This window comes from Drosophila subobscura, chromosome A (assembly GCF_008121235.1).
Source record: "Drosophila subobscura isolate 14011-0131.10 chromosome A, UCBerk_Dsub_1.0, whole genome shotgun sequence".
Lineage (NCBI taxonomy): Eukaryota > Metazoa > Arthropoda > Insecta > Diptera > Drosophilidae > Drosophila > Drosophila subobscura.
The window spans coordinates 11,157,954-11,181,633 of record NC_048530.1 but is presented as its reverse complement, the minus strand read 5'-3'; the positions used below and the strand labels follow the sequence as shown (position 1 = coordinate 11,181,633).

Genomic DNA, 23,680 nt, shown 5'->3' with positions numbered 1-23,680 from the left:
TATTTCAATTATAGCCAAGAGAATCAACAGTGAACCCAACTATTGCCATCGCGAAGGTAAGTTTTGCTCAATTACAAATAATGGAAATACATATCTACATACATTTACATACTTATACATGGTACACGAATATGTATGTACATATTTCCAGTCACAAATGAGTTTGCGACGGAACTGCTGGGAGGCAATCTTAATTGGATATCTCTCCGATATCTTAATAAAAGATAAACCTTGCATCTAAAGAGATCTATCAATTAAAATGTGCATTTAAAAAGATTATTACATGACACACACACTGCCAATTAATGGCCGATTAACAAAGTGGAGTGGAGTGGTTGCAGCAATGACTAAAAACATATGTTTTATGTATTCTACAATATGATTTATTTATTTATTTCTTAGAGAGAACATTGAAATATTTCCACTTAGAGCTACGTACATAAGAATGTAATCACAAAGATACCACACGGTCACCGATTCGCTCCGCTTGTCTTGTTGGAATTAATAATAGATGTCAAATTAAGGGCATTTTTGACAGGCACACACATTCAACCCCCCCATTTGGAAATGGGATTACCCCCCCTGGCTGTACCGTGATAAACTGCACACACAAGTGGGGTGGAAAAATACCGAAAAGACTAAGCTTTGGAGTGTCTGGGCACGAGCATATGGAATGCGATGGATGTTGGGTTTTGGGGAGACTGCATGCTCTCGCTGTCGCCAGCGGCTTTGTCTAGGATGACGAATTGTCTAGCGGGTGGCTGCTGTCATACTATCGCATAATAGTTGAACTGTACCTGGAGAGGGGAATGGAAGGGGGCCGGGCACTCATTATCTCTTTGAAATATCGCCAAACACGACTACCAACACCCCAGAGAGCACTTGGGGGTTTCGGGTTCACCTCTGTTGCTTGTCCCGCCGCCTTATCGCTTAATATTAAACCGGTTGCGCTGTTGGACTATTGTTCAAACGTCTCAGCACCGTCGTCTAGGTTGGTCTGTGATTGACTGAGTGCTCTGCAGCCCAAACAAAAACAAAGAAAAATCATACAAGACAACACATAAAACATAGTAAGAAAATGTCGCAGGTGAAAAAGAACGAGAAGGTCGGCATTGTGGGCAGGTAAGAACCAGGAACAGGACACAGAAAAGAACAGGATATATGTACGTCTACTCCTTCACAGCGGTCTCATTGGACGCTCCTGGTCGATGCTGTTCGCCTCTGTGGGCTATCAGGTGATGCTCTACGATATCCTGCCAGAGCAGGTATCCTCAGCGTTGACGGCCACACAAAAGGAGCTGCTGGATCTAGAGGCCAAGGGACTGCTGCGTGGCACACTGGATGCCAAGCAACAGTTTAGCTGCATGTCCGGCACCAATGACATCAAGGAGCTGGTCAAGGGCGCCGTATTCATCCAGGAGTGCATACCCGAGCGCCTGGATCTCAAGAAAGCGCTCTACAAGCAGCTGGATGCTGTTGTGGGTCCCAATACCATACTCTCCAGCTCAACGAGCACCTTTCTGCCGTCTCTGTTCAGTGCGGATCTGAAGAACAAACAGAATGTAAGTACACACAGTGCTGCCAGCCAGCCAGCCAGCCTGCCATATATCTATCCAGACGGGACGGCAACGCTGATAAAGTCACTCCAAAATATCTGAGCAGGAGGCCAGCGCATGCATCGTCATCTGTCCTTGTCCCCGTTTCGGCTTAATCTCTAATGGAAAACGTTAACAAATGTTTGTGTTTTGTTGGAACAGGTTTTGGTCTCACATCCCGTCAATCCACCTTACTACGTTCCTTTGGTGGAGATTGTGCCAGCGCCATGGACCAAACCAGAATTTGTGGTCAAAACCCGTGCACTGATGGACGAAATTGGCCAGAAGCCGGTGACGCTGTCTCGTGAGATTGAGGGCTTTGCCCTAAACCGTATACAGTATGCCATTTTGAATGAGACCTGGCGTCTGGTGGAGGCTGGCATCCTGAATGTCAAGGATATCGACAGTGTGATGAGCGATGGCCTGGGCATGCGCTATGCCTTCCTGGGGCCCCTGGAGACGGCCCATCTGAATGCCGAGGGCATGGCCAACTACTTCGAGCGCTACTCAAAGACCATTTACAGCGTCAGCGAGACCATGGGACCTACCCCCAAAATGGAGGGACCCGTGGCCGAGGAGGTCGCCAAGCAGCTCAACGCCATGGTGCCGCTCGACAAGCTGCCCGAGCGACGCACCTATCGCGATAATTGCCTCACACATTTGAGCATACTGAAGAGTAAACTGAATAATCAGTAAATGTCCATCCCCTCCTTCCCTTATGTTTTTTTATTTCTTGCTTCTTTTTACAATAAATAAATCTATTTTTGAATAACTAAATGATTTTATTGGATAAAACATAAAATAAGGGGTTCAGGTTTCGTCTCTCTCTTTCTCGCAATCTGAGCAAAGATTTTCAAGTAAATTGCTCTCGTGTCCTTAGGATAAGAATATATCGAGTATTTTCGTGTAATAATAGAACGAGTATTTCTGTTTAAGCTTATTAAGTACTGTGCTGGAGGAACGGGCGGGGCTTCTACATATCAGCTCCCTTTATCTTAAGACGTCATAAAAAGAAAAAACCAAAACAAAACTAATACTTCACATGGGAGATAGCCAGAACACGCTGCGTGATGCGGCCATTCCGACCTTTTTTATGGGCGGAGGGGAAAGGTTTATCTTCAAGGTTAAACATCACATTGGAATAATTCACTTTCATACGACATTGGTCTTCCTACCCGGAACCGGGCTTCTTTGAGAAGCTGGGCCGCCTGATATTTGGCGTGGAATACGATGCATTGACCACTGCATTCACCGACACTGGCTTCAATGATCTACGCTGCATTGAGCGCATCTGTGGCAGCGGTGTGCTCGTGCAAAATATCTTTTGGCCCGCCTTTGGCTTCACTGGCATGGGCGTCTCTGGTGGATGGACTGGATTGAGGTACGTTCCCTCATTGGGAGCCATATTGACGGGCTTTACAATGGGTATGACACGCTTAATGGGTATAGATGCCTTCGCGGTACCATTGCATTTGGTCATGGATTCATTAATGGACGGTGTCTTCATGCGGCTGCCCAGAATGGTGCGCCTATTGTGCGCCTCGGCTCCCTTCACTGGCGGATTGACAATCGAAAACGAGTTGCGACGCTGTCTGAAAGGGGGCGGTCCACCTGCAGATGACATATTTCGTGGCTCTTTTGGTGGCACATTCTGTATGTTTTCAATCAACTGATTGGCCTTCCTTTCCGGCAGCAGCTTGGACTTGTCGTGTATGGACAGAGACGAGGATCGTCGACGCATTGAGCCCTCGTCGTCGTTGGCCACAATGGCTTTAGCTGCAGTCTGTTGATCTGCAGCTGGTGGCTGTACAAAGCAGCTGGTCTGGAACTGACCCCCATTGCTGGGATTCACCAAGAGAATGACTGTTCGTGGATCGGCGCCATGGTGTTCGTTGTGGCTGCGATTGTGGCGCTCCAGGAGCTCATTGATTTGCAGCGCTAGTGATTCATCCACCAATTCGGTCATGAATGACTCTCGCTTTAGGGGAACTACTGCTGCTGCTGGTGCTGGTGCTGGTACTGGTGGCGCACTCATTGGATGGAAATCCTTGTCATAAAGTTCGGGCCGCGAGTCACCATCGAATGTGGCCGAAGAGCAGACCATGGCATCGGGAAATTCCTGCATTTTGGTGCCGGGTGGTGTTTGCTCATCCACAGAAGTTGTCCTCTTGTCCTGCAAAGGGAATAATCCAGCATTTATCCCTGCCATAAGCAAATGCTTCCAATAACTTACCTTCAGTTCGAGGTCAAAGGTTCCCTGCCGAGTGTACGCGTGAGGCAATGTTGTTACTGGCGTGGCATGGTTCACATCTCCTGTTGGAATGGAGGTGCTACCAAAGAGGGCTGCATCCAGCGACTCAATCACTGAGTCAAAGTGATATCTCTTCGTAATGTCCACCTTGTCATGCACTAGAGTTTTCAGCTCCTGCAACAAATGGCCTACGTTCTTTCGTGTGTTTGACTGATGGCCGAACTGCGGTTGATTGTCGGGCGTCTGGAAATCTGCCTTGTGCCCCTCCTCTGGTGTCTTGGGCTCTTCTTCCTTAGCCGTCATGGCGTCCAGTATGGGTATGCGTAGCATTTTCATATCCTCCTCGAAATTGGCACTGGAACGATAGTTACTGTCGGCGGGCGGCTCGTCTTCTATCAGCTTGAGCGGCGATTCGGCGGCAATCATTTGCAGATTTTCGGCCAGAATTGTTTTCTCAAATTGAGAGTCGCCTCCAGATGCTCCCCTGGATTTTGAGCCATGATGCGGAGGTGTATTTATTACCGATCGCGAGGCATTCAGCTTGAGCAATTGCTTTTGAAACGAGTTGTTTGTGGGTCGGTTGGGCGGACGTACCCCCTCGCCGAGCACCACATCCGATTGCATGCAAACGGGTGGACTTTCATTTTCGAGATCAGGATACGGATTCTCTGTTGCCTTTGCTACCTCCGTCTCTTTTTGTAGAGTCGACAAATTGATGCCCTAAAAAAAAAACCAAAAGAGTTGATGCGTGTGCATGTGTGTGAGTGTGTGCAAGAGTATATGCTTTCGCATACAGTATGAAATTTGGCAAATGAGAGTGTATGCGGCTAACCTTGATGCAAGCTTCCTTTTCCACGGAATCGAAGGGATCGTAGGGTCCCTTGAAACTGTTGGACTCAACAACCATTGAGGCTTCTGGTTCCTCCAATATGGTCTCTTCTTTTTGGGGCTCATCCCAGCCGGTCAGGTCAATAAGGTTTCCAGTATCACACATTTCTAACCAATTTGAACAAAAACTAGCGGAACCCGTTCCACCGCACTGGACCGCGGAATTATCGATATACCTTAAAAATTGAATTTAATAGACGGATAAATTAATTAAATATACCATTATATACCGTATATATACAATGAACTCAATTTCGTAGTCAAAAAACCTCGAAAAGTACATAATATATCTTAAATGGTCACCTTGCGTTCAACTTCGAAACAATGCCGAGTTTCCCGCTACTGTTGATGGACAATTGTATTGGTAAGTAAATAATGATGATACCTGGATGATAAGATATATCGATATCTATTAAATAGTAGTTTTGGATATGAAACGATGGAACCGACTGCTCGTTGCTTTATTAATTTTACATTTATTTTATATTAATATCAACAATATATTTCACGAAACGACCTTGATGACACTACCATATTTCTAATGGATAAACAAAAATTCCCACTAAATTACACTACACTAACCCACACACATCTTTAATTTACATATTACCAAGTTGTTTTGTTTATGAATAACTTAGAACTTTCATATCTCTCTTTCTGATTGTATCCGGAAATACATAAATATTAAATGTATCCAAAGGGTTTTGATCAAGGTAATAATGTTTCTGTTCCATTCGTCCGTTCCGATAGATACGCGATTTCTGCACATACCGATGATAAACACAATGACTAGATATTTATAATACACATATATATTTATAAGCAGCAACTAGTAATTACCTAATTAAATTAATTTTTGCTACTGGTAAACAGTTTGCTTATTCTCAGTAGGCCACTAATGGTGGATGAGGATAAAACGGCGTAAAAAGAATCAATAATAGTGCAGAATACTTACAAATACAAGCAATATTTTTCATCGTGCAATTGACTTTTAAGCAAAGAGATCATAATTAACAAGCCAATCAATCAATCGAATCGACAAGATGAACAGGAAATTCTTGCCAATCGCAGTGTGCGTGGCTTTACACGTACTCCTCAACAATGTGGGGATCCAGGCACAGCTGAATCTTGACCAGATTGAGCTGCAGAAGCAGCTACCGGAGGAGCTCCTCAAGTCCAACTTCACCCTCAACGATGCCAAGGATGTGTTTCGCAAAAAATGCCAAGAGGTGGCCGGCGAGGAGGCTGGCGGCAGGGCGTTCGAGGAAATCGAGTCCGGACTTGGAGTTCTCAGCGATTGTGTGAACGGCATTGTCAACTATACGACAATGCAGCAGGAAATCGAGGAGGCGAGCCCAGAGGGCGAGCTGGATGTAGTTTTTAATAAGTATTGCAATAAGCGATCAAGTGCCATTGAATGCTTCGATGTGTTCACCGCCAAGCTCTCGCCTTGCCTGGACAAGGAGGAGCACGAGAGCAAGGATGTTATCAAGCGAATCATTCAGAGTTTATTGAACTTTGTTTGCCACAAAGATGGAGACCAAATAGCTCTGTTCATTGCTGAAAAGGGGCCCGAGTGCCTTGAGTCCGAAAAGGACAATATCCAACAGTGCCTGAACAGCACCTTTTCTACGTATCTGAATTCTGCGGATATCCATGACAATAAGATTAAATCCATACCCAAACTGACTGTCGGTCAGCGGCAATGTGATGATATGCTGAGCCTGCAGTCGTGCGTGGTCCACCGGCTGGAGCAGTGCACCGACATAACGCCAGCCAATCTTGTGGAGTCCATGTTCAACTTTATCAGAAACGAAACACTGTGTCGCAACTATCAGAAGTCTCCCCTAACCGCAGCCGCCGCCAGCAGCAGTCCAGGCATTCAGGCAAAGCCAATATTGTACTCTCTGTCTCCCATGTTTATTTTGATGTTTGCTATCCGCAAATCTGCATAGTTCTAAGCTGCAAAAACCAATGCCGCTTGAATCTCTCGAATATCTCGAATATATTTACTTTACTTTTCCCCCATCAAGATTCAAAAGTCAAGTAAATAATTGATGGAAGGTCGCGCGGTGTGCATATGGATTTAATGGATATTATTTATGCACCAGATTCACATACAAACATATATCTGTACTCGTTTATAAGTGTTTACTCAAAATATTGAAAAACTAATTTGTATTACCGGTGCTAGCACCATTCCATAGGTCAAACCCAAATATGTAGATGGGCGCACCATATGGCAACCTACCTACGACTTTTTTGCACGCAACTCAGGCCGCGTTCAAGTCTCCATAATAGTAATTTACAAAATAATAATGAATGAATGTTAAGACATTGTCGTACCCTTTTGGTCATGTCGTGCGCCCATCTCTAAACTATGTATTACATTTAATGAGGCCTTTGCTTTTTCAAGTCTATTGCTTATTTGCTTTTGCTTTTGTTTATTGTGTGTTTTTTTTTGTCACGGTAACGAATCTCTTGAATTAATCTGATTGAAGTGATCGAAAAACACTGAGTGGGATTCGGATTAGGGATAACTCTTACATCTCATCATGGAGTGGGTACGAAAGGGTTCGGGTTAAAGTAAATAATATTTAAATATATATATGTATTGTATGTTTTTTTTAAAGAATACAAGTATCATAAATGTGCAAATAAAGTGATATAAATTTGAAAGAACATTTAATCTGTAATGGTTATTTTTGAATAAAGACATCAAGATTAAGGTGAAGAAATTTGTAGTTTTATTTATTAATACATTTCGTTTCAAGCTCTTTGCGCCACATATTTAAATAAATTAATTGTTTATATTTGCGATCAAGTAATTGGCTAGTTCGATAGCTCGAACTAGATAATGGATAGAACTAGTTCATTTGTGGCAATCGATCTTATTCGTTTGTCCTCTATTTTCCTTTAAATTTAACCGAAAGACTCCTCCAACTTGAATACTTTTGGCTTAAGATCATCCTTATCTCAATTTTCAAGTAAAAAAATATATTTCTGTACATGAAAGTAAAGAACCAAACAAAAGAAAGTAAACTGAACAAGTGAACAGGCTCGGAGCGGCTTGAGCCAATTGTTTGTCATCTCTAATTGAAAGTTCACAGTTCTTATCTTGGCTTGACTTGGAATTTTCATGTAATTGTGAAACTACGGACGAATCTGCGCCATTATGCGAAGTCCTCTGCAAGTCAGGGCCAAGCTGAAGGTTTCTGAAGGACAATGAAGATCGCTGCTAACACCAGAATGGAGGAAGTGGTGGACGCCTGCGTGATGGTGCCAATCAATCCGCTGAGCATAGTGCTAACTGGAGTCTCCGTCGTATTGCGCTTCCTTTCCATCATTATCAACTGGAGTCTGGCCTATGATTATTGGCTGGGTGGATTGTACAGCTACACCGCCTGGACCATTGGATCGATTCTGGTGCCCATGGTGATCACATCGATCATATACACAAATGTGTAAGTATGCCAATGCCAAGGCCTTGAACGGTTGTATTCTAGCATTCAGTTTCAGATTGGCTGCCAGCAACTCGGCTCAGAGAGGCATGCTCTCCACTGTTGTGCTATCATATCTCTTTCGGGACGGATATGCACTGCATTATGCACTGGAGTGCAGCAAGGCAAAAACGCAAGGCCACAAAGAGTTAGAAATAAAGTAAGCACAGGCGCTGGATCCCGCTAGCCATGGGTTGCCATATCCATGACTAAATCATATAATTGAATTGCCTTTCAGATACTATCAACAACTGTTGCGGGAAGAGTGCGATGTGGGTTTTATTCGTCTCTTTGATTCGTTTCTGGAATCCTCTCCTCAAAAAATCCTACAGCTTGTCATACTTATGCGATCTTCAACGAAATTGACATGTAATATAAATATATATGCACCTTGAGAGCAGTTTTATAGATGAATCCCTTTCAGATTATCGACTGTTTGCCTTCGTCATCTACTTCGGCAGCATTGCCTGGTGCATACAGGCCTATAATCGTTCCAATCGCCTGGCGCAGCTCGACAAATATGACATTGCGGCCAAGGGGCGATTTGTGCAATTCCTTTTTCTACTATGTCTCACGGGTAATTCAACTCACTTGTCACAATAACCGTTATGCTATTGATAGATTTTTATTTTTATAGTTTCACGCACTTTATGCATTGCCTATATGGCCAGTCTCTTCCCCCTGGAAACACTGTGTTTTTGCATCCTGCATGTATGTTTTTGTGGCACTGTCGTCTTTGTGTTTGACTCGCCAACGATTGCCCAATCAAGAGTTTTAAACTATATCTATTGCCTGACCTTTGGCGTGGTGTATATTTTTATTTTTACCCCTGTTAAGGATGCGCCCACAAAGTATAAGTATGCCTCGTACCTGACGTTTTGTCTTTTGCAAAACATTGTCGTCTGTGTGCTATATATCCCTATTTATTTATCAACTGCCATTATTGCCTTGTATATTTGTGGAATCGTGCTCACGATATATTACTATCTGTTCTGCCACCCAAGTATTTTATGCCTATAGTTTATGTAAATTCTCTTTTTGAATTTGACCGGGATAATAAACGTGTCTCCATACAGCTCAATTCTGTTTAATGGTGAGCTGGGGATTTATTTATTTTAGGGGGAAATTATTTAGATTATAGACTGATTACAGCAATAAAAGCATTATATTTATTTATATTCAAAATATGGAATTGCATTTTTAGAAAAAATCGCTTGCTCTAAAAGGTGTTTAGCCCTCTCGGTGTCGAGCCGCTTTCCAGAATCTATTTACAGTGATTATGCTGAGTCATATGGATTTGATTATAGAGCAATTAAAAAATACATAGCATGCTGAGATCATTAATAATAAGGTTTCAAAGCAAGACGGAACATTTCGGACACATTAAAGTGAGCTAGTTCGTGGTTTTTTCCGGTATACTTGTGGTACATTTTGGAAATAAACAGGTATATTTTGATATATATTTGAGGGTCTGACGGTATATTCTATCGATAAGTCCGCAGTCAAACTGGTCACATTGCCTCAAAAAGTATATTATTGGTATGTAGAAAATGTGTAGTAGTAATGTCATAAGGTCATAAGGTATACCATCCAATAAAAATAAGTATTTAGGAAATTCTTCAAACGGATTATATTGTTTCAATGTTAAAAGTCTTTGCAAGCTAGCAATATCAAATAAAACATCAAAGTCGAGGAATATGATTTAAGAGTACAGTATTTACGGTATATTTTACAAATTAGGATGTATTTTTGGTATATTTTACAAATTAGGATGTATTTTTGGTATATTTTTGAGGGCTGGTATTATTTTTCGATAGCTCCGGTCGCACTGCTCAAAAAAGCATCATCATTGCCGGACAAAAAAACTTTCAAAGAACTTTGAATAATCCTTTAGTGCATCATCTGTTTGTTGGCTAATTCCTAAATATGTCTTCACGTTACGATCGCGCCGTTACCATTTTCTCCCCTGACGGGCATTTGCTTCAGGTGGAATATGCCCAGGAAGCCGTCCGCAAGGGCTCGACAGCGGTAAGCCTCGCGCTTTTTGCAATGTTTGTCATGCAATTACAAAAAAAACAATTATATTGCTTAGGTTGGTGTTCGCGGCGGTAGCTGCGTTGTGCTGGGCGTGGAGAAGAAGTCTGTCGCCAAGCTGCAGGAGGACCGCACAGTTCGCAAAATTTGCATGCTCGACCACCACATTACAATGGCCTTTGCCGGCCTCACTGCTGATGCGCGCATTTTGATTAACCGTGCTCAAGTTGAGTGCCAGAGCCATCGCCTTAATGTTGAGGACCAAGTTACTTTGGAGTACATCACTCGGTATGCATAGCGCTCATGTCTTTCGTTGCCTTTTGCTGTTCAATGATTTAACATTTCTTTTGTACATTTTCAGCTACATTGCACAGCTGAAACAGAAGTACACTCAGAGCAATGGTCGCCGTCCCTTTGGTATTTCCTGCCTGATTGGCGGCTTTGATGGCGATGGCTCGGCGCATTTATTCCAAACCGAGCCTTCTGGTATTTTCTATGAATATAAGGCAAACGCTACGGGTCGCTCGGCCAAGACTGTGCGCGAATTCTTCGAGAAGAATTATCGCGAGGAAGATGTGGCCACCGAGAAGGGTGCCGTCAAGCTGGCCGTTCGCGCCCTGCTCGAGGTGGCACAGTCGGGCCAGAACAACCTGGAGGTGGCCATCATGGAGAACAACAAGCCACTGAAGATGCTGGACCGTGAAGTCATCCAGGAATATGTGAACATCATCGAGAAGGAGAAGGAAGAGGAGTTGGAAAAGAAAAAGCAGAAGAAGTAACACACCCGGCACTCTTCAACAGAATGCCTACAATTCGAACATTTTCCAAGTTCAAGATCACTGCAAAAATTCCCCTTAAGGTTATCTCTCACTCACATTCAGTCTCTTTATCCGACAAAAAGTGTTGGCACCACCACACAGAATCACTTTACACAATATTCATTAGCATATAAAATATGTAAATTTCATATAAGAAATCGTTGGGAGCTTTTGCAGTTTTCATTGACTTGGAGAATGTTCTGCAACACATCGCATCGGGTGGCCCGAGCGCACTTTTTTTATAAATTAAATACTTTTCTACATTTTGAAATGTGGTAAAGTGGTTCAAAGCTACATATTTGAGTTGTATAAAATACATGGTCTACCATACACGAGGACAGAGATCCAATATGCTTTTCATTTTAAACATTTGACATCGGTATGGTTCTTACTTTGATTATAACCTTTTTATTTAATGAATATGGGTGTAACTGGATAACGAAGATAAGTGAGATGCAAATGTATGAAAAAAATAAGAATTCTTATGCCTAGAATAGGAAAACTCATACAAGCATAGCTAAAATGCGTGAGAACCGATCTAAACAAATATTTTGATCACTGATCCCTTATACAATTGTCGTGGCCATTCGAAAACTATTGAAACAAATATCGGCTGTAAGAAGTATCCAACCCAACCCCACCCACTCTGACCATCCTTCAGATGTTGCGGCAGGTCAGGTTCAAAGATCAAAAGCAAAGAAATGAATATTCGTTCTATCGCAGTTGAGCGAAGCAACCAACGAACACATGCGCACGTATCGGCGTGGGTGTCAAGCGTTTCAAGCTTAAAAGAAACACAAAGTGAACAGTGTCATATATTCGTCTTACATGCTCACATGCATTTTCACCAGCTGCCTGGGGTACTCTTACAGCAGAGTCAACTGTGACGTTTCCTTTGTATGAACGGACACATCTACATATGTACAAATACAGTGAACCTTAAGAGCCATACAAGGTGGATTGAATGCCTAACATACAATATGGGTAATGCCTCGACGCTTCGAGAGTCGATATCAAAAACCGTCGTGTTAAATTGAAATATTTAGTTAATTTCATTATATTTACTTTTACTTTTCGACTTATCGTGTCGAAATAATATACGATGTCAATGTATCTCATAGTTTACATCCGCGCTTCGATGAATCGCACGTAAAGATACTATCGATGGCCTAGCAACCATAATTGTCATCTCCAGCGAAAATTTCGTGCGCCAAAAACATAAACTAGAGTGAAATAATTAGAATTAAGAAGAATTAAGTGCAATATAGATTGTAACAGCAAACTAAAAAACTAAACAAGTTTTCAAAGAGTGTAGTTAAGTGCCCCACATTAAGGTAGCAACCCTATAGTGCGATTGAAAATTGCGTTGTGAAAATGGCTGTTTTGCGGGGTTGGGGTGGGCCGTGAGTGAACGAGTGAGGCCAACAGTCAGTGGTGCTCTGTCGCTGCCATCGTCAAACACCTTTTCATTTTCCATCAAAATGCACAGTTACAAACAGTAAAGTTGGAGCACAATCCAATAATCAGAATAGCTTTTCTTCGCTACTCAAAATAGACACATATTTGCTTCAAGGCATTGGTGTCAGTGTTCAGTAAAAGATTCGTTACAGAGTGAAAAAAAAACGCCTTTGTCGTTATGCAGCAACAGGATGATCCTCCGTCACTGCCCGTGGGCACGGAGGTGAGTGCCAAGTACAAGGGCGCCTTTTGTGAGGCAAAAGTCAGCAAAGTTGTGCGCAACATCAAGGTGAAGGTGGTCTACAAGCAGGGCCTTGGCACGGGCATAGTGCCCGACGATGCCATCAAGGCGCCGCCTGGCCAGATGCGCGTGGGTGCCGTCGTCGAGGTGCGGCACCCAGACAGAAAGGAGATCGTCGAGGCGACCATTGCCAAGATCCAGGATGGATCGCAGTACACGGTCGTCTTTGACGATGGAGACATCACCACCCTGAGGCGGACAGCCCTCTGCCTGAAGAGTGGCAGGCATTTTAATGAGAGCGAGACCCTCGATCAACTGCCGCTGACCCATCCGGAGCACTTTGGCAATCCCGTGGTTGGCGGTAGACGGGGTCGTCGTAGGGGACAACTGAATGAGGACAGCTCCGATGATGATGACGAGAGCGATGCCAAGGAGGTGGTCAACGAGAAGGAGGAGAACATTGGCCAGGTTGTCTGCGTGGAGACAGAGTCAAAGAAGAAGGACAAGGAGAAATGGTTCCCCGCCTTGGTGGTGGCACCCACAGCTCAGGTGAGTCCTCGTCCAGCCCCTTCCGTCGAAGAATAGAGCTTCCCCCTAACTTTTCACTTCACTTTGTAGGCCACGGTCCGAATCCGCGTGAAGGATGAGTATCTGGTGAGATCGTTCAAGGACGGACGCTACTACACGGTGCCCAAGAAGGAGGCCACGGAGTTTACCAGGGAGGTGGCAAGCAAACAGGATGTGCCTGCCGTGCAGGCTGCCCTCGAGTTCCTCGACAGCAGCATCCTGCCGCCACACTGGGACCGCGACTCCCTCTTCGGCCTGTCCAATCTAACCAGCGACGATGATGGCGAGATCGATTCGGACTCGTCGGACGACGAGCCGCACGAGGAGAAGGATCGCTTTGTGGCCCAGCTCTACAAGTACATGGACGATCGTGGCACACCGCTGAACAAAGTGCCCTCCATTCAGAGCCGCGACGTGGACCTCTACCGACTCTTTCGCGCTGTCCAGAAGCGCGGTGGCTACAATCGCGTTACGACCCAGAACCAATGGAAGATGATTGCCGTTCGTCTGGGCTTTGCTCCCTGCACGGTCAGCGTTATGAATCTCGTCAAGCAGGCGTACAAGAAGTTCCTTCAGCCCTACGGGGATTTCCATCGCAAGCTCGGCTGCTCCATGCTAATGACATCGCGAAACACGAACCGCAGCAAGGGACGCAGTCTGGTCAGGGCCAATTCAGTGGCCTCGCCCAAGCCCATGGAAACCACAAAAACAGAGACAATCAGCAAGTTGGCCCAGCCGAATCAGACGGCTCACAGTACGAGCTCGACTAGCTCCGCCAATGCTTCAGCAGCAGCAGCTGCAGCTGCCTCATCCGCTGCCACCTCATCCTCATCGATTGGACCGACTTTAAGCGCTGCAGCGAGCGCTGCCAGGGCCGCCTCGACAGCCTCCATATCGACAGCAGAGGAGTCGGAGAACACCAGCGAGTCCAGTGTGGTGGTGGAGCCCATCAAGAAGCAACGCAAAGCCTCGGCGGCAGCTAGCACTCAACAGCAGGGCAAGGTCAAGAGCCTGGTGGAGAAGTACGAGGAGAAGTCCTCGCCAGCGACTCCCCAAGCGACTGCATCCGCTGCGCCTACTGCAGCTACTGCTGCAACTCCTGGAGCTACCATAGAAACCATGCAGTCAACAATAACTGCGGCAGCAACATCTGCTGCCAGTCACACTCCATCCACGGCCACTCCAGCATTAGCTGCAACCACATCAGCAGCAGCAACAGCTACAGCCACTCCTTCGGCAGCTGTTGGAAAAGATACCGAGTCGGATATGCCTTTGGCCAAGATCAAGCTGCAAGCGGCCGCCGCTGCGGCAGCAGCCGTGACCAGGAATAGCATGGAAAAGGACCAGCAGCAGACCAATATCAGTCCGGGCAGCGCCACATCCAGCAAGGCCAATTCTGCGGACAATCAAAGGAGCCGCGATGCCTCTCCAGCCTCGGGTAAGTTCAGGGCACACAATTCTCTGGATATTATTTATTCTCTAGATATGACGTCGTTTATTTATTGTGAGCAGACGCGTACTTTGACTGCTGCTATGCGAGCTTCACTTTCACCTTATGATAGGCATTGGCCAGGACGCCGCGCAGATTCCAGATATGCTCGAACTTTTCCGGCTGCACATTGTAGGCAGAGTCTACGGCCTTGGCCCAGATCTCCACTTGCTGCTGCTCCTGTTGGTCCTTCGTTATGGGCAGACGGGCGGTCCACAGGGACCAGCCATAGTGCCGGCCATCGGGTGCATCCTCTTGCTCCAGTTCGGCCACATGCCATGTCTTACCCGCGTCGCCGGTCAAATCCACGCGCAGAATTTTGCGCCCACCACCGCTCCAGGCATAGCCACGCACGGTAATATATCCGTCCTCCGGATTCACTTTGACTCGCTCCCCCGGCAGCGGTGTGCAAATGGCCGAGGTAACCGGCATGGCCTGAATGGCCTCGGCCTTGCCAAAATCAACCGTGTCCCAGTCCGTGCTGGGACTGAAGCCCTTGTAGTCGTTCTGCTGCCAGTGGGAGTCCGACTCGTGGTCCGCCACCACGATTCTCGTCAGCCATTTGACATTGCGGGCACCCACAGTGCCGGGCACAATGACGCGTATGGGATAGCCATGATCACGTGTCAGCGGATTATCGTTCATCTCGTAGGCCAAGATGACATCGCCGCGTGGATCCAGGGCCTTTGAGAGTGGTATGGAGGCGCCATAGGGATGGGAAGTGGGATCCAGATCGGCACCCTCGAATATCACGTGCATGGACTCGTTGGGCTGCACTCCCTGCTCCCGCAAAAGATCGCAGAGACGCGCTCCCGACCACTTGGCATTGCCCACAGCTCCAGCACCCCACGAAAGACCTGCCACAGAGAGAGAGAGAATCATTTAGTGGGATTAGTTTGGGGGGTAAAAAGTACTAGAACTCACCCTTGACAGCCTTGATGCTGGTCATCTCGGAGCGTCGATTGCCCCCGCACATGATGGCCGCCGTCACTGTGTGCTTGGGCAGGGCCTTGATCTGGGCCAGCGTCAGGGTAAGCGGCTCCTTCTGCTCTCCCCCACTAGCATCGATCTCCAGTTCGTACTCTTCGGGCGCCAGGACGGGCACAGGCAGATGATTCCTCACGTAAAACAGCTCGTTGGGTGTGTAGAACTTCTCGGCTAACATCCCAATAGGCGGCTCAGCATTGAACGGACGCTTGGAAGCGGGCTTCAGCAGGGCATGACGTTTGGGCTCTTGGGCCCAGGGCGAGCCCAGCTCCTCGTCCGTACTGGCCACAGTGACACCTTCAAGATTCCCGATGCGGAACGATTCGAGTAGCTCCAGTACCTCCAGGGTGTTGTGCTGCTGGTAGATTGCCCAGAAGGGATCGATGGCACTGCCTGCGGCCATCATTATCTTGTCCCCTCCGGGATGGTTCTCGGCGAATTCAGTCACATCGTAGACGCCCAGGCCATAGGTGACCCAAATGCGTTTATCGGGCGCATTGTGCTGTTCAACCTGCTCCGCTTTGTAGGTGGGCAGATCCTTTCTGGCCGTGATATGCCACAGTCGGGCCAATGTCTCATCATCGAGCTTAGCCTCTGGTTCGCCTCGCTGAGTCAGCAAGAAGTAGGCCAGTCCCAGGCCACCGGTCCAGCAGACTCCGTACAGGAGCATCTCTGCTTTGCTCTCAGGCGTACTCCATTTGTAGCGTGCATTGTCCTTTTCTTCTTGTCCGTTGCCTCGTGCTGAAGCTGTTGTGGTGGCCAGCCAGCGGCGGTAATGCTTTGTCTGTGGCAGCAGCTTCTGCAGCATGCCCGCCCGTTGCCACAGCAAGCGCATGATTATATAACAGAAAGAACTTCTCCTCCAGAAAAAGATTTCATCAAATTAATTTGAATCGATGGATTCCTCCGAGTTGTCCCGCGATGCCGCTAATGCTGCTGCTTCTTGAACGTCGCCTGTTGCTGCCGGTGCTTGTGCCTGTGCCTGACTGGCTGTCTTTCTCTTCTGTTCTATTTTTCGGCCTTGGCCTTAGCACTCGGTGGCCCCCTTGGGCGAGTTGGTTTTATTGATAAGCGAGCTCTTAGACAGCATAAGCGCTAATTTCTGCTGTTTTTGTCGCCCCGTTTTTCGTTTTGTTTGCGGTGCACGCACACACACACACACTCACCAGCTTTCGAGTATCGATACACAGTATCGGCGGGGCAGTTCTATCGATATGTCTTAATTACTGTCAAAACGGGGCCTGCAGGTTCCTGATCCCCTAATATGTATCCCCATGCGAATTTGTTGGTCGAATGTAAATATATCTGATTGGGCTCAAGCACAGTCGAGTTCCCATCGAACACAACAAATTCAAAGCTAGAAACTGCTGGAATATCTGATGTGGCTGTAAGGGAGAATACCGTTTGACAAGTTGTTTCAGCATTACAAAGCAGGTGCAGTCTCGTTTAGCCGGTACTTAAGAAAAACACACCCAAGAGGAATGAACCAAAATGAATATAATTAGGAGGAAAAGGCTAGTTAATATGCAGTATTCAGAGGTATTATAGATATGTGCATAGATAAGATACTAATAAGTATATATCAAATACAAATAAACGTATAAAATGTGACCAGACTGTATTGACCAATTTGTTCTCTCTCTCTATCTCATGTCTATAGCTGCCGCTGGCCCGTCTGCTGCCCCACCGACCACCGTTAAGAAAGAGAAGCATCAACGAAAGCAGGTGGAGAAGACGGACGAGAAGCAGCGCGGCAAGCGAAAGAAGGAGGATAAGGACATCAGCGTTGAGAAAATCGACACTGGGGACTTTGTGGTGGGCATCGGCGATAAGCTGAAAGTCAACTACCACGAAAAGAAATCCCCCAGCTCCCATGGCAGCACCTACGAGGCAAAGGTCATCGAGATTAGCGTACAGCGCGGTGTGCCCATGTACCTGGTCCACTACACCGGCTGGAATAATCGCTACGACGAGTGGGTGCCCCGCGAGCGGATTGCCGAGAACCTGACCAAGGGATCCAAGCAAAAGACGCGCACGATCAGCACCAGCAGTGCGAACAGTGGCAGCGGTGGCGGCGGCGGCGGAGGAGGAGGGGGCGGTGCTGGATCTGGCACACTGCCCCCAGGTCCGGGAGGCGGCGGCGGCGGCGGGGATAAGCAGCCGCAGCCTGGCAAGGATGGACCCTCAAAGACAGTTCCGCCATCGGGAGCGCCGGGTGGCCAGCAGATCGGACAATCGGGAAATCCCAGTGGCTTCAGTATGGCCAGTTCGCTGATTCAGGGCATGGTGAAGACGCCCACAACGACAGGAGCGAAGCGCGGCCGTGGACGCAGCGATTCGATGCCGCCGCGATCGACCACCCCATCGTCGGTGGCCTCCAACTCGAGCAGGACCAAGTCACCGGCCAGCTCCCAGCAGCAACTGCAGCAGCAGCAGCCGATGAAGAAGCGTCCCACTCGAGGACCGACCAACAGCGCCAATATCCATCGCATCTCAGACGCCTCCTTGGCCTCCGAATCGGACTCGGACTCGGATGAGCCCGTGCGCCGGCCCAAGCGGCAGAGTGCCAAGGAAAAGGCGGCTGGTAAGCCGCAGGCCACAGCCAAGGGACGCTTGTCCCGTGCCCCATCCTCTGGGCCCACGGCCGCAGCCGCCCAGCAAAGTCCCACCGATGATTCCGACGAGGATGAGGAGGAGGAGGAGGAAGAGGGGCCCGGCCACACCCCAAGCAAACAGCAACAACAACAGCAGCAGCAGGCGCCACCCTCGCTGCAACGTTCGCGCGCCGCTGGCAATCGGGCAATGAGCAGTGGAGCCGCCACATCCAAGGGACGTGACTACGATCTCAGCGAAATACGCTCCGAGCTGAAGGGTTTCCAGCCGCAGCTGCTCTCCTCCTCAGCAGCCTCCTCCTCGGCGTTGCCCAGCGCTGAGCGCAAGAATCACAGCAAGGGCGAGGGCCATGCTCCCGTGGGAGACATCAAGAAAGAGCCCAAGATGGAGTCCTCGGCCAAGAGCAGCTCCACGGAGCTCTCCTCCGAGACGGACTCGTATGTGGACGAGGACTCGCAGTCCTCGGACTACCGCAAGCAGGCCAGCGAGAAGCGCACAAAGGCAGGAGCTGCAGGACAAACGGCAGGCAAGGCAGGAAACGAGCCAACGGGCAGCGGAGATTCCATGCAGCTGCTGGAGTCCATCAAGACGGAGGCCAAGGATATGATCAAGGCGAAGCCCTTCCACACGGGGGCAGACATCAAACCGACAACCACACTGATAGCTCCGGCACGCTTCGGCCTGAGCAGTTCCTCCTCGCAATCAGCCGCAGCCTCTTCCTCCTCTTCGACATCCACTCAAGGGCCCTGCCTGTCGGCCGTGGCCGTGGCTAAGTACACGTCGGTGATTGTGGAGAAGCCACTGACCATGACAACAGCTGCTGGTGCAAGCAGCAAGAAGGATCCGCCACATGCCAGCAAGAAGGTGGACAGCCTCAAGAAGCAGTCGAACACGGCAGGAGGAGGAGCCACAGCCACAGCCACGTCGGGACAGGAGGCAAAGAAATTCGCTGAACCTGTTTCCACCTTAAAGGTGGAGCTGCCGGCCGCCTGTTCACCCTCCTCGTCCTCCTCTTCGTCCAGTTCCTTCTGCTCGAGTGCCTCGGGCGGCAGCTCCAGCTCCGCCACACGATCTCTGCCGGATATGAGCAAGCTGGCGATCAGCGGAGGTGCAGGAACAGGAGCAACAGCAGCAGCAGCAGCTGGTCCATCTGGTACGCAGCCCTCGACACCGCCGACAGCCGCCAGCACAGCCAGCAAAGAGTCAAAGTACAGCAGCAGCTGCCTCGCGGCAGCCACCGGTGGCCCACTCACGCTTGGCGATCTCTTGGCCTCGGATGTGTACGAGTTTAAGGACACGGAACCCTTTGAATTCGAGAAGCGCATTTCGCCCATGGCCGCAACTTGTTCGACGACAGCGACTGGGGTGGCTGGAGTTGCTGGCCTACCCGCCGCCGCTTCTACTGTGATTACTGCGGTGCCGTCGCAGCCAGTGCCAGCAGCAGGAGCAGCAGCAGCAGCCGCAGGGGGAGCTGGCGCAGCAGCAGCTGGAGGAGGAGGAACATCTCCTACTGCTGGCACTCCTTTGGTGTTGGTTAGCTCTGCAGCCCGAAAGCAGGCCCTCAAGGCTACAGCCATGCAGCACAGCTTGGAGCAGCATCAGCTGCCGTCCACTGTCCATGGAGCAGCAGCAGGAGCAGCAGCAGCGGGAGCTGGTGCTGGAGCTGGGGCAGCTCCTCCAACTGTCGCACTCGCCGCAGGCAAAGCCAAAAAGCGTGGCTCACCCTTAAAGGAGGCCAGTCTGGTGCTGGAGAAGCCCAAGCTGATAAAGCTGGAAAAGGAACAGACGGAACAAAAGCCAAGCATGCCACAGCAGCACCAGCAGCAGCAGCAGACGCCACCCACTGTCAAGGTGGTTGCAGCCACACCAAACCTCGCGCAAAAGTTGAACACTCCACCAGGAGTAGGCGCAGCAGGGGCAGGCTCGTCCGCCAACGTTGGCCAACTGACACCCGGGCACCATGCCACGCCCTTTGACGCGCTGCGCAAATCCCCGAGCTTTAACCTGAATATTATGGCACTGAACGAGGAGCTGGCCCAGACCGTGCAGGAGACAACGCGCGCCCTGACCGATGCCCTGCAGCCACCCACAACGCCCATTTCGGCTAGCGTGCCAGCAGCCGGACCGCTGCTCATATGTCCAGTCACGCCGCCCACGGGTGCAGGCAGTCAAGCGGCGGCCTCGCCCAAGCTGAGCACACCGCCGCAGCCACAGACAAAGCCCCCGCCGCCAGCCAATGTTGTGGGCAGCCCGTTCATCGAGACGCGGAATGTGTTCGAGTTGAGCACCTCGAATGAGGGCAGCGGCTACAGCTCCGGCGAGTCCAAGGACAACAAGCTGGAGAAGCTGGAGAATGTGAAGATTCTGCTGGCTGGAGCAGCGGGTTTGCCCTTTGATCTGGATGCAGTCAAGTACGAGCAGAAGACCAGCTCCATAGCGGACAAGGTGCTCAAAGCCATAAGCCAGAAGAAGGAGGAGGTGGAGAACAACAAGAGTAAGCCACAGCCACTGCCACTGCCACAGCCACACACAGAGGCCACAGGCACAGGCGCCGGCACAACCACAGGCGCTGCCATAATGCCCAAGCTGCAGCTGAGCGATATGGATGGCAGCACGCCTTTGCTTTTGGCCAAACCAGAGCCATGCACCAGCTCCAAGCTGGAGGCACTCAAGATGCTGAGTGAACCGCTGAAGATACAAACAGGATCGCTGCTGGGGGAGCTGTACAGGCCGGGACCAGCCACAAATAGTCCGGAGACCAAGTCCATACTCGACTCGATGCCGGCGAAGAACAACGAGCTAAGCGAAACGATCCAGAAGCTAGAGTGTGCCATACAGCAGCGCAAGACGCCGGTGGGTGGACTCTCGCTGGCCAGCTCGACGGCTGGCACACCACCAACGGCACACACACCCAACTCGACGGTCACTGTGGGTGTGGGCGGTGGCTTCTCCGACGAGTCGATGGACAGCACCGACTCGGAGCAGCGGCTGGTAATCGAGGATGTGATTGTAGAGGATCACACAACGACCACAACGGCCGAGCAGAAGAGTCCTGGCTCGCAGGAGGAATTGGCCGAGACAATGGACAGGACAATCAGCACGCCCACGCCGCCCGTCAAACTGGAATTGATGGGCAGCAAGCAGCTGTCCAGCAGCGGCATTCAGGCACCAATTGCCCTCAAGCTGGCACAGGCTCAGGCAGAGACCAGCACCGGTCCCGGTTGCAGCTCGTTTGCTGGCAAGTTGGCTGCAGTCACACAGCCACCGCCGCTGGCGAAACTCCAACAGCAGCAGCAGCAGCAGCATCAACCGCCAGAAGAGAGTAAAATGGGTAGCAGCTTTGGCATACCCATTGTGCTGCCCGAGATACCCGCCACTGTGGTGATGGCCACACCCTCCATTATGATACCAGCATTCACGATTCCCATGGAACAAGATCAGGACAGTCCGCCCATAATGGCATGCACCTCCAGTCCGGCCTCACCCTCGCCGCCAACTGTTTCGCCCGAACTGGGCGACAGGCTGGGCAGCGGATTGCTGCTGAAGACCTACATAGAGCCAGAGGCTGAAACACGTTCCAGCTATCATCAGCAACAGCAGCAGCAGCAGCAGCAGCTATCGACGGCAGCTCAAACGGAGATTGTTCTCCAGTCCAATGTGAACGTATCGAGCAGCAGTGGCTGGATGGGCAGAGGGGCGGAGATTGCGGGCGACACGGCGCCCGTGGTGGCACGACCATTTGTGATGCATGCCGTCAACAAGGAGATGTACAATGTGGTGGCCAATACTGCGGCACCAGCGGCCAGCTCGCCGCTGATCAATGACCCACACAATGAGTCCATCAATCTGCTGTGCGAGGAGACAATACCGGGCAGTCCGGCACCCACATATGGCGGCAAGGATGAACAAATGCCCGCCACAGGGAGCTCTGCCTTGGTCATTGCTGGCATCACGCCACTGTCGCCGGACACGCCACCACCGGGCGCCATTGGCCTACTGCAGGGCACCACAGGGGCTCAGCAGAATGTCGGGGAGTCAGCCATGGGCGCATCGCCGGCAAACAGTTCGCCGGACTCGGCCAGCCAGGAGGATGAGAGCAGCGAGGAGACCAAGACCAAGCATCTCGAGAACGAGCTGGAGGGCCTGGGCTTGGGTGGTACCCTACGCAAGAGGAAGCGCACCAGCAAGCAGACCCAGGCGCAGATCAGTGCCGTTGCGGCACAGCTGCAATCGTTGAGCAAGCGCAGGCGTCAGGTGTCGGGCATGAGAAGCAGCAAGACGACAGCAACAGTAACAGGTGAGAGTTGAAGAATCAACTGCTTTGACTTGGATTCAAACTTAAATATCTTTACCATTTCACAGCTGGCTCGGATACAGATGAGAATTCAGACCATTTGGTGTCCAATTTGGGGCAGCAGCCGGCGCAGCAGCAGCAGCAGCTACGTCATAGTGGACGGCAGCAATTGTTGCCGCTGAGCAATACCCAACAGCAGCAGCAGCAACAACAGCCACAACAGCAGCAGCAGCAGCCACAGCTGTCACAGCAGCTGCAGCAGCCAATGCAGCAACAGACACAGCAATCGTCTTCGAGCACCCAATTGGGCGTACGACCCTGTCCATATAACTTTCTGGTTGAATTGGGTAAGTCCACAGCAGCCGCAGCCCCAACGAAATGTGTGCAGCTTCTCATTGAATATATTCCCGCCACAGATCGCTCTTTGAGCTCGGATCAGTGCATCACCATTTTGCGCAAGCAAATACAGGATCTGCGCAAGGCCTACAACACCATCAAGGGGGAGCTGGCTGCCATTGATCGCAGGCGCAAGAAGATGCGCCGACGTGAGCGCGAGAAGAAGCAACAGCAGCAGCAGGGCCAGACGCAGGGCAAAGTCTGCACCTGATGGTCGGAGAGGGAGCGCGAGCGAGAGCGAGAACGTGAACGAGATCGTGAGCGAGAGGAGGGCCTGGACGTGGACGAGGACGAGGGCGAAGACCCCTAGCAGTAGGAGCTAGAGGAGGGCCTGGACGTGGACGAGGACGAGGGCGAAGACCCCTAGCAGTAGGAGCTAGGAAACTGCAACCAGAACAGCTGAATGATACGAAGATAGAAGACAAAATGAATTACCGTCATTATTAGCATACAAAATAATTCTAAAAAATACATTTAAACGAAATATACATATAAATATAGGTATATGTAAATGTCTTAGGCGTTGTTTATACAGCTTCAAACTTAGAA

General features: G+C 49.5%; 7 protein-coding genes across 13 annotated transcripts; 5 read left to right on the top strand and 2 right to left on the bottom strand.

The window, feature by feature from the left end:
* The first annotated feature begins 954 nt into the window (after positions 1–954).
* On the top strand, positions 955–2,367 carry LOC117897141 (lambda-crystallin homolog). The gene is made up of 3 exons (XM_034805850.1): positions 955–1,122; positions 1,184–1,562; positions 1,758–2,367. The coding sequence occupies exons 1-3, from the start codon at positions 1,079–1,081 to the stop codon at positions 2,289–2,291; spliced, it is 957 nt and encodes a 318-aa protein (XP_034661741.1). The 5' UTR covers positions 955–1,078; the 3' UTR covers positions 2,292–2,367.
* LOC117896905 lies at positions 2,355–5,108 on the bottom strand. 4 transcript variants are annotated; one of them, XM_034805729.1, is made up of 4 exons: positions 5,025–5,107; positions 4,679–4,910; positions 3,829–4,566; positions 2,355–3,768 (listed from the first exon to the last, which is right to left on the bottom strand). In XM_034805729.1, the coding sequence occupies exons 2-4, from the start codon at positions 4,838–4,840 to the stop codon at positions 2,767–2,769; spliced, it is 1,902 nt and encodes a 633-aa protein (XP_034661620.1). In that variant the 5' UTR covers positions 4,841–4,910; positions 5,025–5,107; the 3' UTR covers positions 2,355–2,766. The 4 variants fall into 4 exon arrangements, with proteins under 4 accessions (XP_034661620.1, XP_034661368.1, XP_034661530.1 ...); XM_034805477.1 differs by having other exon boundaries at positions 2,355–4,566; positions 5,025–5,108; XM_034805639.1 differs by having other exon boundaries at positions 2,355–4,566; positions 4,679–4,878; positions 5,047–5,103.
* A 431-nt stretch (positions 5,109–5,539) lies between these two features.
* Positions 5,540–7,152, top strand: LOC117895837 (27 kDa hemolymph protein). Its single transcript, XM_034803784.1, has one exon. It carries the CDS (start codon positions 5,778–5,780, stop codon positions 6,687–6,689), a length of 912 nt encoding a protein of 303 aa, XP_034659675.1. The 5' UTR covers positions 5,540–5,777; the 3' UTR covers positions 6,690–7,152.
* Positions 7,153–7,807: 655 nt separating this feature from the next.
* Positions 7,808–9,322, top strand: LOC117895828 (XK-related protein 6). Its single transcript, XM_034803769.1, has 5 exons — positions 7,808–8,198; positions 8,254–8,394; positions 8,473–8,603; positions 8,659–8,811; positions 8,872–9,322. The coding sequence occupies exons 1-5, from the start codon at positions 7,960–7,962 to the stop codon at positions 9,252–9,254; spliced, it is 1,047 nt and encodes a 348-aa protein (XP_034659660.1). The 5' UTR covers positions 7,808–7,959; the 3' UTR covers positions 9,255–9,322.
* A 746-nt stretch (positions 9,323–10,068) lies between these two features.
* Positions 10,069–11,430, top strand: LOC117900549 (proteasome subunit alpha type-7-1). The gene is made up of 3 exons (XM_034810956.1): positions 10,069–10,262; positions 10,327–10,556; positions 10,630–11,430. Exons 1-3 carry the CDS (start codon positions 10,161–10,163, stop codon positions 11,045–11,047), a joined length of 750 nt encoding a protein of 249 aa, XP_034666847.1. The 5' UTR covers positions 10,069–10,160; the 3' UTR covers positions 11,048–11,430.
* An 835-nt stretch (positions 11,431–12,265) lies between these two features.
* LOC117903452 (serine-rich adhesin for platelets) lies at positions 12,266–23,448 on the top strand. 4 transcript variants are annotated; one of them, XM_034815487.1, is made up of 6 exons: positions 12,267–13,334; positions 13,404–14,790; positions 17,489–19,941; positions 20,359–22,738; positions 22,804–23,082; positions 23,152–23,448. In XM_034815487.1, exons 1-6 carry the CDS (start codon positions 12,723–12,725, stop codon positions 23,340–23,342), a joined length of 7,302 nt encoding a protein of 2,433 aa, XP_034671378.1. In that variant the 5' UTR covers positions 12,267–12,722; the 3' UTR covers positions 23,343–23,448. The 4 variants fall into 4 exon arrangements, with proteins under 4 accessions (XP_034671379.1, XP_034671378.1, XP_034671377.1 ...); XM_034815486.1 differs by having other exon boundaries at positions 17,489–22,041; positions 22,072–22,738; XM_034815485.1 differs by having other exon boundaries at positions 17,489–22,738.
* Positions 14,824–16,960, bottom strand: LOC117903454 (probable sulfite oxidase, mitochondrial). The gene is made up of 2 exons (XM_034815489.1): positions 15,766–16,960; positions 14,824–15,698 (listed from the first exon to the last, which is right to left on the bottom strand). Exons 1-2 carry the CDS (start codon positions 16,661–16,663, stop codon positions 14,884–14,886), a joined length of 1,713 nt encoding a protein of 570 aa, XP_034671380.1. The 5' UTR covers positions 16,664–16,960; the 3' UTR covers positions 14,824–14,883.
* Positions 23,449–23,680: the final 232 nt, after the last annotated feature.